General features: G+C 41.9%; 2 protein-coding genes and 2 non-coding genes across 9 annotated transcripts in view; 1 reads left to right on the top strand and 3 right to left on the bottom strand.

Annotated features, from left to right (window-relative positions):
- Window positions 1–6,218, top strand: part of iqsec1 (IQ motif and Sec7 domain 1) — a 138,691-nt gene extending 132,473 nt beyond the window's left edge. For all 6 annotated transcript variants that reach the window (XM_023955126.1, XM_023955121.1, XM_023955122.1 and 3 more), the window contains one exon: window positions 2,619–6,218. In XM_023955126.1, the coding sequence (XP_023810894.1) occupies window positions 2,619–2,632 (14 nt within the window). In that variant the 3' untranslated portion in view covers window positions 2,633–6,218. The remainder of the gene's footprint in view (window positions 1–2,618) is intronic.
- Window positions 6,219–7,009: 791 nt separating this feature from the next.
- On the bottom strand, window positions 7,010–16,179 carry ahcy (adenosylhomocysteinase). The gene is made up of 11 exons (XM_004069059.4): window positions 16,048–16,179; window positions 13,888–14,078; window positions 13,113–13,188; window positions 12,796–12,948; window positions 10,785–10,897; window positions 9,978–10,185; window positions 9,771–9,858; window positions 9,577–9,694; window positions 8,384–8,506; window positions 8,180–8,251; window positions 7,010–8,093 (listed from the first exon to the last, which is right to left on the bottom strand). Exons 1-11 carry the CDS (start codon window positions 16,073–16,075, stop codon window positions 7,962–7,964), a joined length of 1,302 nt encoding a protein of 433 aa, XP_004069107.3. The 5' UTR covers window positions 16,076–16,179; the 3' UTR covers window positions 7,010–7,961.
- On the bottom strand, window positions 9,405–9,540 carry LOC111947488. Its single transcript, XR_002873343.1, has one exon. It is a non-coding gene; the product is annotated as a small nucleolar RNA SNORA17 (small nucleolar RNA).
- LOC111947487 lies at window positions 10,974–11,108 on the bottom strand. The gene has a single exon (XR_002873342.1). It is a non-coding gene; the product is annotated as a small nucleolar RNA SNORA17 (small nucleolar RNA).
- Window positions 16,180–17,839: the final 1,660 nt, after the last annotated feature.

Raw genomic sequence — 17,839 nt, 5'->3', positions numbered from 1 at the left:
GCAAACACTGCATGTTCTGGAATGACTCTGGCTGTGGACAGCATGGCGTAACCAACACTGTGACTGACTGACACCTTTACACAATCTGTCTGTTTCACTTTGAAATGATTGTAGTCCTTATTCTGTTTGTGCAGAGTGAACCTGACGATACTCTGTCAGCTGCAAACTTTGCATGTTCACCTCAGGCATCTGCTTTGTTTCACTCTGGTCAGCCATTTAGTGAATATTAAAGGCTTTTCCTCACTTCTAAAGGCATTTCTTCAACTTCCATGTTGAGATTGCTGGCCCTCCTTGCAAAAAAGCATTTTTTCCTGACCACAAACGTATGTGGTACAAAAACAATGCTGCTCAATGGTAAACAGAGAGTTTTCACACCATTGCTGTGATCCAGGCACTTTGTGCCAGCAGGCTTATCTGGATGCACAAATGCGTTTTGATGTAGTCTTAATAACATACCCCATAGAAAAAAAACCTCCCCCATCTCCCCTACACCATGCCTGTATTTTTTAGGCACATAAAATGCTGAACAAAAAGTGAAAGTACTGTTGTGCACTTCAACATTTAAGCATTTATAACAAAAACCAGACATATGATCATTACTGTCTCAAGTCCTGTGCTAAAGTCAAGTTTAAATACTTGTTTTAATAAATCGAACCACTCTGTTTGTTACATCTATGAATAGAAAGTCTTTGATTCGCTAATTCACTGTCATAACTAAACACCCTAACAAGAATTATGTGCAATTTTCCATTATTTGATCCCAAAAGTGGGGCCCTTTGCTGGTAAACACTTTACTGCCAAACATTTCTTTTAACCTTTATCTACCCAGGAAATGTCCCATTGAGATTAAGAATCTCTTTTTCAAGGGAGTTAGGAGTAAACAATAAATTCCATTTACAATAAAAATGTAAACATTTTAAACATAAAATAAATAAAAGTGACAGCTTATGTAAAACCGGCACAGATAAAACTGATCTTCTCCTCTATTCTTAGCCTGGATTTGAATTGGTTATATTTGTGTAAAATCTCAGTGCAGATGTTCTAATATTAACCATTTAATGTAGTGAAAAAAATATTTTAGTGATTATTATATAGAAAGGCATAAACTGGTACTTTTAATTGTCAAAACAGTGCTCAGCATTTTTATCTTTCCATCAGTGAAAACCCTGAACTGCAGCACTATGACATTTGATCATGAACTGACTTGAGCCTTGAAGACCCTCTAAGATGAAAGTCGTGTTCTTAGTGTTTTTAACATTCTGGTGTGGCATTTTTCTGATACTGGAGGACATATATAAAGAAAATCAAGCCTCAAATTCCATTTCTGGGTATTTCTGTATTCTAATCATTGTGAATCAGGAGTAGACAAATAAATGCTATTTGAAAAAGAGCGTGTTTGTGATGTGGTAAATATGCTCTCAGTCCAGCACGCAACTCATGTGAGAATTTTCTAATAAAGTATGACTGCTCTATGGAAACCATGTCCTTGAATACAACAGAAAACGTTTTTATTTTTATTTTGGCATACTAATAATTAAAAGACCACTGGAGACGTATTTACAATCGATCAAAAGATGATCAGAGTGGGACTTTAACCATCATTTGTTTAGGTTTTTGCAGCAGCACAACTGTTGAATCATCCCTTGGTTCCAGGCGGTGCTCCTGTTGGTCATAGCGGTCCATAATTTCATAATTTTGACTACAAGAACATTAGAACCGCTGTCCTCTGTGGTTGTTACATGGAGCAGCCTAAAATCACTCACAGGTTACTGAGTTCTGCTGCTGTGAGCCCATGCACAGGAGAAAAACTCAGTCTAGTGCAGAATGGGAGAGTCTTCTGGCAACAAAAGGCACTTTTTCTGCCGAGTTACACCCTCTATCAGGCTGTAAGTCCAGCGGCGTCTGTGTGACTTTCATGTCTGTGTTTTCTTTTCAAGATTTTCTGCTGCATGTTCTGCAATGCTCTTGGCTGCTCTCTGTCTTCTTCATCATGTCAATTTATTTATTTTGCTCTTGAGCTCTTTTTTTCTCCTTTTTGTGTTAAAAAACAGCATACCACAGAAGCTGATATGTGTGACTTAACACTGAATTTCCTGAGCTATTTGCATAAAAGTGCAGTATTCCTTCAGCCTACTACACTCTAATTGTCACAAGTCAATTTTATCTGTGTAGGTTCATGAAACAACAATGAGGCATTGAAATTTACCAACAGTCACCCATTAGAAAATGCAGTGCTTCCGGCTCCAACGAAATGAAGCCAGTTTAGTCACTTTTTTGGGGGCTGTACGGATGCAACCATGTTGAAGCCAGGCGACGTTAGGAAGCAGTGATTTGTCCAAGTTGGTCGGAGTCAACGCTTCTATGGCAACCACTCTCACCATATTAGGAGTGAGCTCGTTGGAAGTCCACACCCCTACCACTAAAAGCCAGCTACACAAAATCTGTCAATCAAACAATCAATATCAGTTTTCGCACAGCCTCCCAGACAGACGTGTTGGGAGCTGTAGCCTGGGCAGACCGAGTCACGGCTTACAGGAGTCTGGTTGGTGCTCTTGTGGTGGTCTGCCAGCACGCACAGATCTGTTGCTGCTCCATCATCTCTCTGTCTTCTCTTCCAGGGCTCCATCATTAGCAGTCCTCACATTCGACGGCGATCCCCCTCCAGCCGAGACTGTCCGTCCCGCCACAGTGGCCACTCCCTGCCAAGCTCCTCCTCCCTCCTGGGCTCTTTGTTTGGCACCAGGCGGGTGAAGTCCCCAAGCCCCACCCCCCAGCTGTCACATCCCACCCTCATGGCCCATTCCCCCCACCCTTTGAATCTGCACCACACAGCCCGGGTGGAGACGGACACGCCGGCCCCTATGATCCCGCACAACGCCCCGTTCTGCCATATGGGCCAGAACCCCCCGCCTTACCACCACCACCACCACTATCACCCACCCGCTCACCTGAAGCACCCGCCGCACCAGTACCACCCGCCGCCCCCCCACAACCAGCAGCTAACTTACCCTCACTCGCAGCACGGCCATGGAGGCCACTCAACACACCCACCGCATCCTGGTCACGGCCCCCACCTCCACGGCCCCTCACCTCCAGCGGCCCCTCCTCAGGGCTCCAGCAACAGCAAGTCTAAGCACAGCGGCATCAGTACAGTGGTGTGAGGGGTCACTAAGGCCTCTGCCCCTGAACTATTGGGGGGGTCTGTAGCAGGGGCAGTAAGCCCCACCTCAGCAGCACTCTTGGTTACACCCATCCGAGGGGGCAAACAAACTGCTGTGTTGCAGGTCACTTCTTTTCTTTCAGGTCATGAGTTACGTCTGACTGCTTCAGAAGCAGATAGCAGGAATGGGGGGGTTGAGCACACAGACCACGAGCACTGTGTGAATCAGATGAATGATGCGTGTGCTTTACAGGAGAAGCTCAGACTGGTTTGTCCCTGGGGGGGTGCTGGTTTGGTCGGCCCAGCAGGAGTCGATTGTTTCTTGTAGCAGTAGCTTTCGTTCACTGTGATTCTGGTAGCAGTTTTAAATGTGCCAACTATCCGAGCATTAATAAAGTAGCTACAGAAACTGCTTCACGTGCATCATATTTTTGTAAGATACAGATATCAGCTGTCACCGCTAAGATTATTGATGAATAAACATCATCAATTCCAGCTCAGTATTCCCACTCACGCAGTCGTAGGAAACTTTTCACACTTTTTCCCAAATTCCGATTTTCTCCTGGTTGCCTTTGAGGTGGAGCACAGTTAATGGGACGGATGCGCCCCGCCTGTCCGCTGCCCCCTCTCTGCTCCTGTCTTTGGTCTCTGAATAATAGATGCCATGGAAGGTGGTTAGCAGACAGACTTCTTCTCCGCCCTTCAGTCCTGCTGCTTTGTTTTCGAGTCTTTGGTATCTGAATGCACAATATTTGTTTTGGGAGAAGCTCGGCACGGAGCTGAAGGGGTCTCAGCCAGTCTGGCTTGGTTTGCTGAATGTGGCTGTGAGTAAGTCACGCAGGAACACCTGGGCCTTCAGAAACACCACAGTGCAAACTCCACATTTATCATTAGAATCCGTTTTATATCACTCATTTCCTAATGGCTATCCTCTGCACATGGACCTGTCATGTGCTGCAGCACCTTTCCTTTCAGAAGTGATGGACAGCACTACTTTTTATTTTGTCATCTGCAACAAAATGTGTATGTTTTGAATTTGTGCAATACGTATTATTAGCTTTTCTTTCCTTCAGGAATGAGCCTATTCTGTTGGTTGTTTCAGTTTGCAAACCATCCGCACCTCTAAATTGTTGCATGCCATTTCTCTTGTCAATGAATCTATAAGGACCAATAATTCCGATTATGTAAACATATGCCTTTAAAGACCCACTCCAAAGAAAACGTGTTCTTGGTGTTAACATATTTTATTGGATTTTTTCTCATGATGAAGGACATATATGAACAAAATTATTAGTTATTTCTCTATTAAAATTGTGTTGAATCAGGAACAGGCGAAAAAATGCAGTTTAAAAAAGCTTGTAGCCGTGACGTACATAGGTGCTCCAGTCAGTGGGCCCCAAACTCCCTGCTCCACTCCATTCGGATGCATCCACTGGCAGACAGATAAATTCATCTACGTCTTTGTTTTCCTCGCCTCAGCTGGCATCTGGCTCAGAACTGCACGGCTGGACACCTCCGATTTTGCTCGCCATTTTTGTTACACCAGTAATGTTAGGTGGGGGTTGTTGGGGGCTGTAAGCTAACAGGAGAGAGGGTAAACCCGGGGATGATGGGTAGTGCGGGAAGGTGTACTCTACCAACAGTTCTCCCTGCAACTCTCAGGCAAATTTCTAATAAAACAGAAACTGTGTTCTTGAAAACAGCACTGGCTTTTTCCTTTTGGCTAAAAACAACATAACCATAAATATAAGACCACTTTTACAATAGATCAAAAGAGGATTGGAGTGGGACTTTAAAGTATTGCAACAGAAAAGCAGAATATCTTTGATTGCACTGGTGTCATTCCTTTTGCCCGGATGTTTCTGGCCATCATTTTTCAACTGCACACTGTAGTTTAAGTGCACAACCGCATTTCAATATCAACCTTTTTAATGCTGCAACAACAAAGGTTTTGTCTTGGGACTAAATACAAAGCCTCTGAAAGTAAACTATTGTCCCGTTTGATGTTTTTTTTTTATGTCAGTTGGCCTGCTTTCTTCCTCTGAAATAACGGAGATTACTGCTGGTTTGAGGATGAAAAGGCTGTTGTCCTTCCTCTGTACCTGGTGAAATCCTCATGATGCTTTAACCCTTGTGCTATCTTAGATGACCCCCCCCCCCCCCCCTTACATTGACGTGTTATTCCTACCAGGACAAAGGTGGATAAAGGTGGAAAGATTTCATGTAATCCATGGACATCAGTGAAGATCACAAATCATTGAAGAAAAAAGGTTCAGCACACTGTTTAGTGGGTTTAGATGACCCAACTCCCAACGTTAAAGGGCCTAGGATAGCACAAGGGTTAAAATGGAAACAGATCTCAGGTCTGATGAGCCAGTGATTCAGCTCCAGTTGTCCATTTTCCATGACGAATCCTTTGCTGCATGCTGGTGATTCCCAACTCTTTTCTTTTCTTTCTCAGACTTCAGGCATTCTGACTGTTGCTTAGTTAACCGACTTACCGTCTTCTAGGGCATCACTATCCCAGCATGCACTTGTGCTTACATTGTACAGTGAAAGGAAAAGTGCTGCAGTGTAAAGTGCAGTCATTTAAATAAATCCATTTTTGAAAACACAAAGCAACTTTATGTGGAATGAAACGTTTAAAACGGGATTTATTTTCAGGGTGGGTGGAAGCTGAAGAGTTCTATACATGTAAATAAGTTGTAAATGATTATCATTAATTTATGGATTTTTTATCATTTGTGGTAAAAATCACATCTGTGTCTGCAGTGACACTGAAGGTCATCATCCTGCTCCGCGTTAGACCTGACAGGAATGAGTCATCCCATTATCTACAGGCCAACAGCTAACTGGAACCTGTTTAACCCCGCTCCTCTTTTCCAGATGCTCCCCTTTCCTCACATTTAGCTCACTCCTAAATTCCGAGGGAAGGCAGAATAGTTCCTGTTTTAATATATTTTGGTTTTTTTTTTTCAGTAGGAAGAACCCTGTTGATGTAAAACTAGTACTGTGACCATGCTAACGCAAAATAAAACCTGATGCTGTAAGCGCTGAACCGTCTCATTTTGCAGTCTTTACACCCAGAAGACATAAAAAGGTTTTTTATTTCAGCACATAAGTCTTCAAAGACCCACTCTGTTTTTAACATGTTCTTGTGACATTTTTCTGATGGAGGACATATTTAAAGAAAATTGCATTTCTGAGTATTTCTTTTTATAAATCATTGTGAATCAGGAGCATGGGGGGGGGGGGGGGGGGGGGGGGGAAATTCTTCACATTCGAGCCATCCCCACAGGGGAGCAGTGAGCTGCAGCCACGCTCTGGAATGATTGGGTGGTTTAACCCCCTCTATCAAACTCCAGTCTCAGGAGACACTCGTCTGCAGACTACATTCATGTCCGTCTTTGTTTTCCTCGTCTGAGCTGGCATTTGGCTCAAAACTGTACAGCTGAACAGCTCCAAGACTTCTGGTCCAATTATCTTGCACTGGTTTGAGGGTGAGGGGCTGTATGCTAGAGGAAGAGTGACGACAAAACTAAGAGGTGAATTTCTAATGAACTGCTGCCACTCGGCAGAAACTATGACGCAGGCTTTTTAATTTCGGCTAAAAACTGTTTAATCCTTCTTAAAAGACCACCAAGCACAAAACATTAAAAAAAAATTCTCTGAATGAGTTTTGATTCGGCTTCTAATGTGTGAACTTTGTATGGTAATGGGACTGACTGTTTTCTTCCAGCCATATTGACGACTGTGAAAAAGTTAACAAAACAAATGAGTCATGTGACATAATCCCAACCCCTCCATCGCTTTTCTACTCAGCCTTTGGACATAAATCTGAAGATCTAGTGAATAAAACAGTCGAGTCAGCTTTATTTTGTTTCTTTGACAGTTTCAACATAGTTAACACCGTGAGCAGCTGAACTCTTCAGTTCAAAAAAAAAAAAAAAAAAAAAAAAAATACTGTTTAATCTTGATCCATTTAAACCAAAATTCAGAAGAATCTGGTTTACTGAAGAATTAAAAAAAAAAAAAAAAAAGTAGAGGTAAGGTCGATGCAAACACCTCCAGATCTAATTAAATAATCACCACAGAAAGACTTGGAAACAGGCAGAAGACCTGGAGCTTCAGCGGTTACTTTGGCAGCAGCATCTGTTCAACACACAGGAGAACGTCCACTTCTCACCCAATTCCACCACCATGTCTTAAGTGCCAACAGAAAGCAGTGCTGATGTGAACACATGGAATAATAAGGCCACAGGTTTCGCCATGAATTATCAACAAAGACAAAATGTCTTAAACTTGAAGCAAGTTGGGACAGACGGGCGCGAGGGCTTCCATTTTCCCATGAAAGGAGAGGGAATGACAAGACAAGAGAACCGTCTTTACAAACAGCCACAGCAGACATTTCAGAGGAGAGCAGACCAAGAGGGAGAGGCAGCCGTGGATAATGGTGGGAGTCGGTGAAGCTGAAATGAAGCGGTACCCATAAAAATAAAAACCCCTGCAGAACCCCAGGGTTCATGAGCTAATCATCACCTTTAAATGAAACCATTTATGGAGGCTTGGTTCTGAAAGATGGATCCTCACTGGCTCGGGTCCAACATGAACACAGCAGAGCAGAAATGGGTTCAGACTTCAGTCCAATTGATTGAAACCATCTACAGCACTTTTTTGATAATGAGTGGGGGTGGGGAACCATTCTTCAATGACCGACACGACGCCCAGAATGAGACTTCCACCAACCAAAACACCAGCACCACTCTGGCCACTCCTCCTCTTCCTCTGACTAGAAGGGGGTTCAGTAGCGATAATGGTCCGGTTTGAAGGGTCCTTCTTTGGGCAGGCCCAGGTACTTGGCCTGTTTCTCTGATAGCTTGGTGAGCTTCACTCCCAGTTTATCAAGGTGGGCGGCTGCAACCTCCTCATCCAGCTGAAATAGACAGAGAGAGATGTTAGGAACATCTAAACAAATCCTTTTGTATCAAATGAAAAGCTGCTTAAAAATGAATTTCTGACCTTCTTGGGGAGGAAGTAAACTCCCAGAGGATACTTTGCTGTGTTTTTCCACAACTCGATCTGAGCCAGCACCTGCAGAGGGCAAGGCGGAAACTTGAAGGAAGCAAATGCACCAGCTGCTCTTCATCTCCAACACATTGGTGCAAGTGGAAACTTTGTCTTCCTGCTTTATGCAGCCGCGACGCTGCTCGTCATCTGTCATACCTGGTTGGTAAAAGAGTTGCTCATGACGAACGAGGGGTGTCCCATGGCACAGCCGAGGTTCACCAGCCTGCCCTCTGCCAGAACGATGACGTGACGGCCGTTCTTCAGACGATAGCGATCGACCTGCGGAGGAAGACCCACAGCTGTAAGGGGGGACTTGTTGATTTAAAGGCATAGCATCAACAAACAATCCCAGAAAAATAATACTGCTTCTATCTTTTATTCTGTAAAATACAACAACATTCGATACAGTCATCTATAAGAATGTCAGTCATGGTTCAGTAATGTAATCATAAACATCTTCCCTACAGCAGCCCAGGAGGCTCAAAAACAAGTGAAAAGCCAGTCATCCTCTTCGTCAAAAGTAAGTAGGAAAGTGAGGCTGTAGAACCGTAACTGTCAGAAAAAAATACAAAGTTGTTTTATTCCTTCATTTAGTACATTAGGTAAATTCTTCCAAGAGCTCATGTGATTTTAAATCTTTAAAAAACAGAAAATGATCATTTTTTCCTTTTCTTTGCCAGACTTAAGAATGGGTTGTTGAGCTCAGAGTCATTTTACTGCTTCTTTTATTAAATAATAATAATTTATATGACTTTGTTAGGTTTTGTTTACTCTCAAAGTGAATGGGTAAATTGCAAAGAGTTGAGATTTGTGGAAAGCTACTAAAATAATTAAATAACTGATTAGGAAGTACAATATGATTAGACAAATACATTTTGGCATTATTATTTTCACTGACTAGATAAGTCTTCACCTCTTCTGCAGCCTGCTTCACAAATGTGCCTTGTGAGTTTCTATGGGACAATTGTAAAGCAATTATTTTTAAACTCTTAGACGCTTGTTACAAATGCGTCACTATTGGAAACTGATTGTTTTGTGCAACACCCCACCTAGTGGTTATTTGACGAACTGCACCCAGCTCTAATTCCTATGGTTGTTAAACCTGCTTTTGGTTGGCCCTTGACTATATTAAATCCACTTGTAAGGTAAAACCTGGATATGACACGGTAGAGGTAAGGATGTCGGTGGAGAAAAATCACTCCGAGCCCTTGGTGGGTGTAGAGTCTCGGTGTAGACCACCACCCCTTTCTTTCTGCCACCTCATGACACAGCCACAACACTCACAGTTGGGCTGCAACGCCTCGAGGGGCATTCAAAGGCCATCGGTGATCAGAGCATCGTGACCCCACCTGCGGCTTAACGTTGATGCGCTCGGCGGCGTTTTTGTTGAGCCAGCCCATGTCGATCTCACAGTCAAAGTGTCCGATGTTACAAACGATGGCGTCGTCCTTCATGCTTTCAAAGTGGCTGAGGGAAAGGGAAGATCTCAGCCCATCAATGCAAACGCACAGCTGTGGACGTAGCGTCCGTCACTTCCACTTACTGTCCCATGATGATATCCTCACAGCCGGTGGTTGTGACGAAGAGGTTTCCTTCTTTACAAGCCTCATCCATGGTGGTGACCTCATAACCTTCAGGAAACGGGAACAGGTGGAGTCTTTAGGTCTAACTGAAACAAACATTTGACCTAAACGCATAACCACACAGATTTTTAAATTTTGGTTGTGAGGAGCTCATTGCTGTGGCTCACCTTCCATCGCAGCCTGCAGGGCATTGATGGGGTCGATTTCTGTGACGATGACACGGGCACCAAACGCCCGCAGCGCCTGTACGCACCCTTTCCCCACGTCCCCGTAACCCGCCACCACCGCCACTTTACCCGCAATCATCACATCCGTGGCTCTCTTGATGCCGTCGATCAGGCTCTCCCTGCAGCCGTACAGGTTGTCAAATTTACTCTGCAGGGGGGGCGGGGCACAAACAAACATTTCTTAAGGATAACACGTGTACCACAAGTTTTGATGAACAAGCGTGAAATGTCCTTTGAGTAAAACAGGACTAAACCAAATGCCACATGTACATTTAAAAAAGAAAAAAGCTATTAAAGCTGCAGTACGCTTCAAATGTTACACAGCCACTGCCATTACCAGAGAGCTGAACGCGGACATTTAAAATAAAAACTTCGAAATCTTGCCAAGAAACCAAATAAGGGTAAATACATTTTACAATTTACATTTTTTTTTCCCCCACAAAAACTGAATCTGTAAGATGGCAGTAATGCCTCATCGTATGTTACTTAGATGGCAGACTGATAATAGTCCAAAAAAGAAAGAAAAAAAAGCAGAAATAATAAAGTGCTTTTTTTTTAAAAAACAACAGCTTACAGTAATCTTTACTATTGTATCAGATATAATCTTGACTCTTAATTTGAATACATGAAAATCTGAAGGGAAAACAGTTGCAGAGCCTCAGAGCTGCTAAAACATTTTGAAAAGACATTGGTGTATGGGTCACACAGCTCACACACTCTCGAGGAAATCAGCCTGCAGCCGGTTACCTTGGTGACGGAGTCGTTGACGTTGATGGCAGGGATCTTCAGCTCGCCCTTCTTTAGCATCTTGTACAGGTTGTGGACGCCGGTGGTGGTCTCCTCCGACACTCCACGGATGCCTGGGAAGCAAACGTCTCTTAAATGTGAAGGCACAAACTCCAGAAGAGAACAGAACATTTCCTCAACAGAGGAGGATCTGTCGGTGGAGAGAATCACTCCGAGCCCTCGGTGGGTGTAGAGTCTCGGTGTAGACCACCACCAGTTTCTCTCTGCCACCTCATGACACAGCCACAACACTCACAGTTGGGCTGCAACGCCTCGAGGGGCATTTAATGTGTTAAAGGCCCACTCCAATCATCTGCACAGTCCTTTTGAAAGCATTCCCAGTGGAATTTGAATTATGATATTTAGGGCTGCTTGATATGAGGAAAACTCGCGATGTGCGATATTAGTGATGAATATTGCGATGACGATATAACTTGCAATAAATGAACTAATGGCAAAAACATTTCCATTACACTAGAAAAGTTTAATAAAAATAAGAGTCAAAATACATTAAATTATTTTCCAAATGACCCTCGTCTAATTAGGAGGGCAGCATCTAACATAAAAGCTCCGTCCGATTGTTAAACAACGTGAGGGCTCCATCTGATTGGTGAAATGCATAATGGGATTTATTCATTTCATTATATAGTTAATGTTTGCCATAACACTGTTTTAGCATATTAGGTTTACCATTTATTGCGATTTTCGCTGACTTTTGCGATAAGGATATTGCACAGCTATAGATCGCGATAGCGATAAATTTGCGATTAATTGCGCAGGCCTAGTGATAATGCAGTTTTTAGCCCAAATCCAAAAACCAGCATCAAACAATCCTCTGGATATTAAGGACTTTCAGAAAAAAGTCCTCTCATGGCTGAATGTCACTGAATTCGATAAACACAAAGTCTTCATTTGATTCACAGATTTAATCCCATTCAATTTCATCTTATTTTAATAGTTTATTTTTTAATTTCTGTTTTCTTTTTTTTTACATTCCTTGTAATTTAATAAAAAAAAGGCAAAGTATTTAATTAATTGAAGAATTTATACATAAAAATGAATTTCTTTGTGTTAACCCAATACAATTAACAAAAAATTCATCTGTGGATTTAATTTGTATATTTTGCCATTTGTAGCCAATTGTTTTAAACCCAAACTTAGTCCAGTTGAGCTTTAACATCTGTGTGCCGTTTATTTGCTTACAAAACAGGACCATAAATAGTGTGCATAATCAGATCACATGCTCTCCTTTCCAGAGATTAAAGGAAACCCCATCAGAGTTCTACTTTAACTTTTTCAGAGACTACAAAAAGGTCCCATCACTACGATGGAAAACATGGTTTTGGTATTTTTAACATGTTCTTGTGACATTTTGCTGACATGGGCGAACATAGACATTAAGCTCACAATAATATTTCTGAATATTTCTTTACTCAAATCTCCGTAAATCAAGAGCAGACGGGAAAAAAAGGCTTTTGAAAAAGATAGTTTGTGACGCTGGGCGGACTTTGCTCCAGACATATGCATCAGCCTGCAGACAAATAGATCCGTGTAGGTCTTTGTTTTCCTCGTCTGAGTCTGTATCCGGCTCAGAACTGTATGGCTGGATAGCTGCGATATTGCTCCTAATCTTTGTTGCAACAGTAATGTCTGTCTGGGGTTGTGAGGGAGCTGTAAGCAAGTGGGACAGCGTGTAAAAGGAGAGCTCAGCTATGGGTGACGGGAAGAGGGTCACACCCACAACTCCACAATTCAGAGTCCAATTACTGTCTGCAAATACGAAGTTCTAGAAAACCACACAGATTTTTTTTCCATTTAAGACTAAAAACAGCAAAATCCTTTTTAAAAGAACAACGGGAATGCTTTGACAGATTAAAAGCTGATCCGAGCGGGTCATTGAATATGTGTGTAAATGTTATGGTGGGATAAAATGCAGGTGCTCCTCAACAGCCTGTGTGGGCTTGAATCCCACCTGCCAGCAGTTTGGGGTACTTCTTGTGGACCAGGTTAGTGAGGTCTCCTCCGTCGTCCAGGATCATGTTGAGGGGCTGACCGTCTTTGAAGTGCAGCGTTTGCTCGATGCACCACAAATACTCCTCATCCGTCTCCCCCTTCCAGGCGTAAACTGAGGAGACACGCCGAGTTACCACTTCAGTGGGAGCTTACTAAACTAGAAGGCGAATTCTTTTCTTTTTTTGTTTCATGAAAACTCATAACCAAATTGGAAAATGCAGATTAAGTGCTTTTTATCTGCGTAAAACACTAGTAACTAGTAATGCTGTGCGTTACCTGGAATGCCAGATTTGGCGATGGCAGCGGCAGCGTGATCCTGAGTGGAGAAAATGTTGCAGCTCGACCACTGAACCTGAGGAGGAGAAGATCCAGGTCAGCCGAGGAGGAGATGTCTGAAAACCTTTTAATAACAAAACGTTTAAAGTAATTTGTAAAACTTTATTTAAACTGTTCACTCCACCAAAACAGAAAAATCACGAGCAAGTTTGTTTTCCTCTGTGCTTTAACCACAGCAGTTATGCTAGTGTGCACCAAAAACATTTTAACCATGGACGGTTGGGACATTTAGAAGTTCAGGAGCCCGTTTAGATGCAACATATGTAATTGAGTCACTGAAAGCTGAGCACAGCTGCAGAGATAAAACCAAAATGGAGGTTTGGGAGATTACCGGCTTCAGAAAGCAGCTTTCCTCTGTTCTGCTGGCTCCTGCAGGAGGAGACCAGTCCTGGCTGGACAGATTAAACCAGCATGATAACAGAACACACCGGCCTTGACCGAACAGGGGGAAAGGGGGGGGTCTTTACACCTGTGACGGGACTATGACAAGACCCGGCTCAGAACAGCGCCATTCTGATGGTTCTCTGCACTGTAACGTTCCGGTCCAAGTCTCACAAAGCTGCTAATCTGAGCCAACCTCAGAGGGAGATTTTCCTCTGTAATCCAGGAAGACCGGGTTTAGGCTATGGTTTTCCAAAATAAACAATAAAAAAATAACTGCGGCTTCTTCCTTCCTTAATTGATGAAACCACGATTACAAACAAGTAAAGGTCACCTCAGCTCCGAGGGCAGTGAGGGTCTCGATGAGCACGGCGGTCTGCAGGGTCATGTGAAGGCAGCCGGCGATTCTGGCGCCCTTCAGAGGCTTGGACTGCCCGTACAGCTCCCTCATCTTCATAAGGCCGGGCATCTCATTCTCTGCGATGTCGATGGCCTTTCGCCCCCATTCAGCCAGGCTGATGTCGGCTAAAACAGCAACCGGGACATCAAAAAAGAAATCAGTACCTGTTCCACTCGTGTCTTAAACTGCATTAGAAATGTCAGACTGAAGTTCAAAACACAGGAAAAAATGATTTAGAGCCATTTTGTACACAAAAGTAAATATTTAATAGACAGATGTTACTGCCCGTCTGAACCCACAATTCTTTAATAACTTAGAAATATCAAATAAAAATGGAATCACTGAAAGGACAAATAACATTATGACACAATTTCATATGAAATTCAATGTTTCTGTGTTGCTTCAGCTTTAGTTTCAATGTTGAGGACATTTTATATGACTGTTTTTCTTTGATCCATGTAAAAATTCCCTCAGGTTGCTAGATTTTGCTGCCGCACTCATCTCTGCTAGTGGAAAGACTCTTGATCCTTGTCATTGACTTTGGAGTAAACCTGTCGTAATTCCATCCAAATGCATCGACTGAGAAGCTGAACAAGTTGCTCAATTCCCCACCAACACATCGGCTCAGTCTGGGGTAAAGTCCACACTCTGTCCCAAAGTTTCACAAAGCCTATGCATCCATTAGATTTTAACATCCTAAACTTTTCATAATACTCATTTACTATACAAGTGGTGGGTCAGTCATTTTGCAGAAGGGTCACTCCTGCGTTATGTTTGAAAAGCACGTCTTCCAGTCTTGTCCTGCCTCCACGGTCACTTTTATGACCTCAGGAAATGATAACCCATCACTGTTGCACAACGTAATAACATTTATAAGCATTAGCCATTAAACAAATACATTTAGCCTTGAAACATGTTTCTTTTTAATCAAGTTAGTGGTTCCAGTAAGGATGGTTTGACATAGAAAAGGGGGAAATGCTGTAGTAGAGTACTGAATTTAAGTTATGCAAGAAAAAAAAAGTTTACTAAAGGTTACCTGAAAACTGTCTCATCTACTATGTAAATAGTAAAAATGTGTTTTGATTTGTGTTATTTTACAATGATTTGTTTTTATTTCTGATTGTAAATTAATTGACCATATTTTTGCTCATATTTGGTTACATGGTTACATGTTAGTACTAAACCAAACTACCAGCAACATCCCCAGCCTCTCAGTATTTATTAATTTTTAATTTTTTTTAATGGGCATGTGTGAAAAATAAATAAATAAAAATGAACAAATAAAGTGGAATGTGGCAAGCTAATTTATTATAGGTTGTTTAGACCCTTTTTTGTCTTTTTACTTTTACTTACCGGTACTTCCTAAAACAAGTCACTTAAATGCATCGTAAGTTTACCTATTTTTTTTTTTTTTTTATGTTCGAGGTAATAATACAATTTAAAAGACATGTAAACTATTACTGACTTGGTGTTACAAAAAAAGACCACGTGCTGCTTTCCTGACATGCGGTAACAGCATATCTTGCCTGTTCTTGTCACTCACGTAAAACTGGCGGTGAAACGCTAGTCATCATGGGAATTTGAGTCCACAAAGACAATGAATGCTACTTTTGTAACGCCTCTAGCTTTACCCAAAACTACATCATCCAGGGTGATTATAGACAACTCTCGCTCCACAAAAATGGTCATACATGGCGCAATTTCCATGTCGATTCATTCTCATAACTGATTAAAAGTCTGCAAATAGTGTATGAATAATAAATGTAAAGACCAACAAGGTAAAAGTAGAAGCGAAACATTAGGTCAAGCTTTACCGACGACTCTTTCATTCAGCGACATAGTTATCATTCAGCGTGCTAATTATTAATAATATGGAATATGGTCTCGGGAACAACACAACCGGAGGGTAAACGTTTAAGATATTAACATGAACAGCAATAGCCTCGTTTCGCTGGGTGGAACTACTAGCATTTGCCGGTTTCCCATTTGGCACGACCATGTTGCTAACACAGCTCGCTTGTTTCTTTTTTCCCACTTAAAAAATGTGCACGTCAAAGACATAAGAATAAACATTAATAAAGGGTCACCACTGACCAACTTTGTAGGGAAGTTTCTCGGACATGGCTGTTCTTGATGTTTTGTTCCGGGGTGGTTGAAATAAGCTGCGGCCTGGCCGACGGACGAAGGCAGAGAGGGAGGAACGACAACATGACGACTCGCTTTTTATAGCGGAAGCTCCATGCAGGCGAGTTCAGACGAGTGGGCGGCACCATTCGGCTCTTTATCTGACATTTAATTGGCTGCGGCAGCTCCCGCCCCACGACAGAATTACGTTATTGGCTAACGATAAATGGAGCTAGCCAAACAGAAGTGGATTTGTGATGGCGGCAGGGAAGGGAAGGACACGGAACGTTTTATTTGGTTGGAGCAAGTTTTTTCTGGATTTTGTAGACAGGAGACCGTCCTGTTCTGTAAATCTGCGTGTATTGATTTTAACAGTTACACATTTGAAGTTTCACAATGACTCACATCTCAGTGAAGTCTTAAAAACTAAGGACTATTTACTAACAAGAGTTTATAGCAAAGCATAACATTGTGTGACACTGAAATAGACAGTAAGATTTACCAGCGGTAAAACTCTGTAATCTCTAAAAAGACTTGTTTATTAATCACCTACTTTTGAATATTTATTATTAGAGCCTCCTTTAGTATATTTTAGCCAACAACTGCAACCCAATCGGCTTGTCTAACTGATGTAAGCTATCTAATCAGTGGTTCAATGAGTAACTTGTCTGCTGTAGCTTTAAGAGCAAAGGAGAACTCAGTTTCACTATGAACTTACTGACAATCAAATAATTTTCTGGTTAAATTAATAAATATAAATACAGAAAAAGGAGTTGTGGGCTTTTTTTTTCAATGTCTTTATTTCTTTTCATATCCCCAAATCACTAATAAACACAAGATCTTGCACACGTTTTTATACAGGGGTGTGCATACACACACACACACACATATATATATATATATATATATATATATATATATATATATATATATATATATATATATATATATATATATATATATATATATATATATATATATATATATATGTGTGTGTGTGTGTGTGTGTGTGTGTGTGTGTGTGTGTGTGTGTGTGTGTGTGTGTGTGTGTGTGTGTGTGTGTGTGTGTGTGTGTGCATTTTTAGCTAGTATTTGTTATCCCCTTTATGTCCACACTGTGAGATTCTGTTTAAGCTTGTTGTGCTGGAAAAACCTGTAAACTCAACAATTTATCAGGTATCTTTGGTGGAATGATCAGTTCGGAGCAGCAACATTTCACTTGAGCGTATATTGAATTTTTCATGCTAATTTGCCTCAAGACAGCTATCCCAGTATTAATTCTAAAAAAGTAAAACAAAGTTTGAGACCAAATGCACTTTTTTTTCCCCCTGTATCCAGTATGCAAAGATTCATTTCCTACTCCAGCTCTTTTCTGGTCAAGGGTTGCTGGAGCCAATCCCAAATGCTCCAGGCCAAAGGCAGTTTACCAGTTCACAGAGAAATAAACTAAACTCACATTCACTCCTGAAGAACAATTTAGAGTCACCACTATGAAGCATCGTTGGGACTTTGAGAGAATTGGGAGTTTCCAGGAAAAACCAACACATGCATGGGGATAACACACAAACTCCTCATTGGGATTTGAACCAGGGCCTCTGTGTTGGAGTGAATGGGTGCTGACTTTCTTGTGTAGCAAACCATCTAGGAGTTATTTGGTGAACTTAACCTCATACACTTTTAGGCATGTTTCAAGCAGGAACTAAAAGGCCAACACACGTAACTATTTGACTTGACTTTTTGTGCTTTAATTCCTTCCTGTTCA

The sequence above is a fragment of the Oryzias latipes genome, chromosome 5, assembly GCF_002234675.1.
Source record: "Oryzias latipes chromosome 5, ASM223467v1".
Lineage (NCBI taxonomy): Eukaryota > Metazoa > Chordata > Actinopteri > Beloniformes > Adrianichthyidae > Oryzias > Oryzias latipes.
The sequence above is the reverse complement of the archived record's forward strand: the minus strand, read 5'-3'. Positions and strand labels throughout refer to the sequence as shown.

Bases quoted from the DNA above. Each gene is read 5' to 3' on its own strand.
- ahcy (XM_004069059.4), bottom strand. From the start codon at position 16,075: ATGTCCGAGAAACTTCCCTACAAAGTTG. The intron at 10,898-12,795 runs GTGGGATTCAAG...TTTGCTTCCCAG, and splicing joins GTACCCCAAACTGCTGGCAG to GCATCCGTGGAGTGTCGGAG. The intron at 8,094-8,179 runs GTCAGAAATTCA...TGTCTATTTCAG, and splicing joins TTTACTTCCTCCCCAAGAAG to CTGGATGAGGAGGTTGCAGC.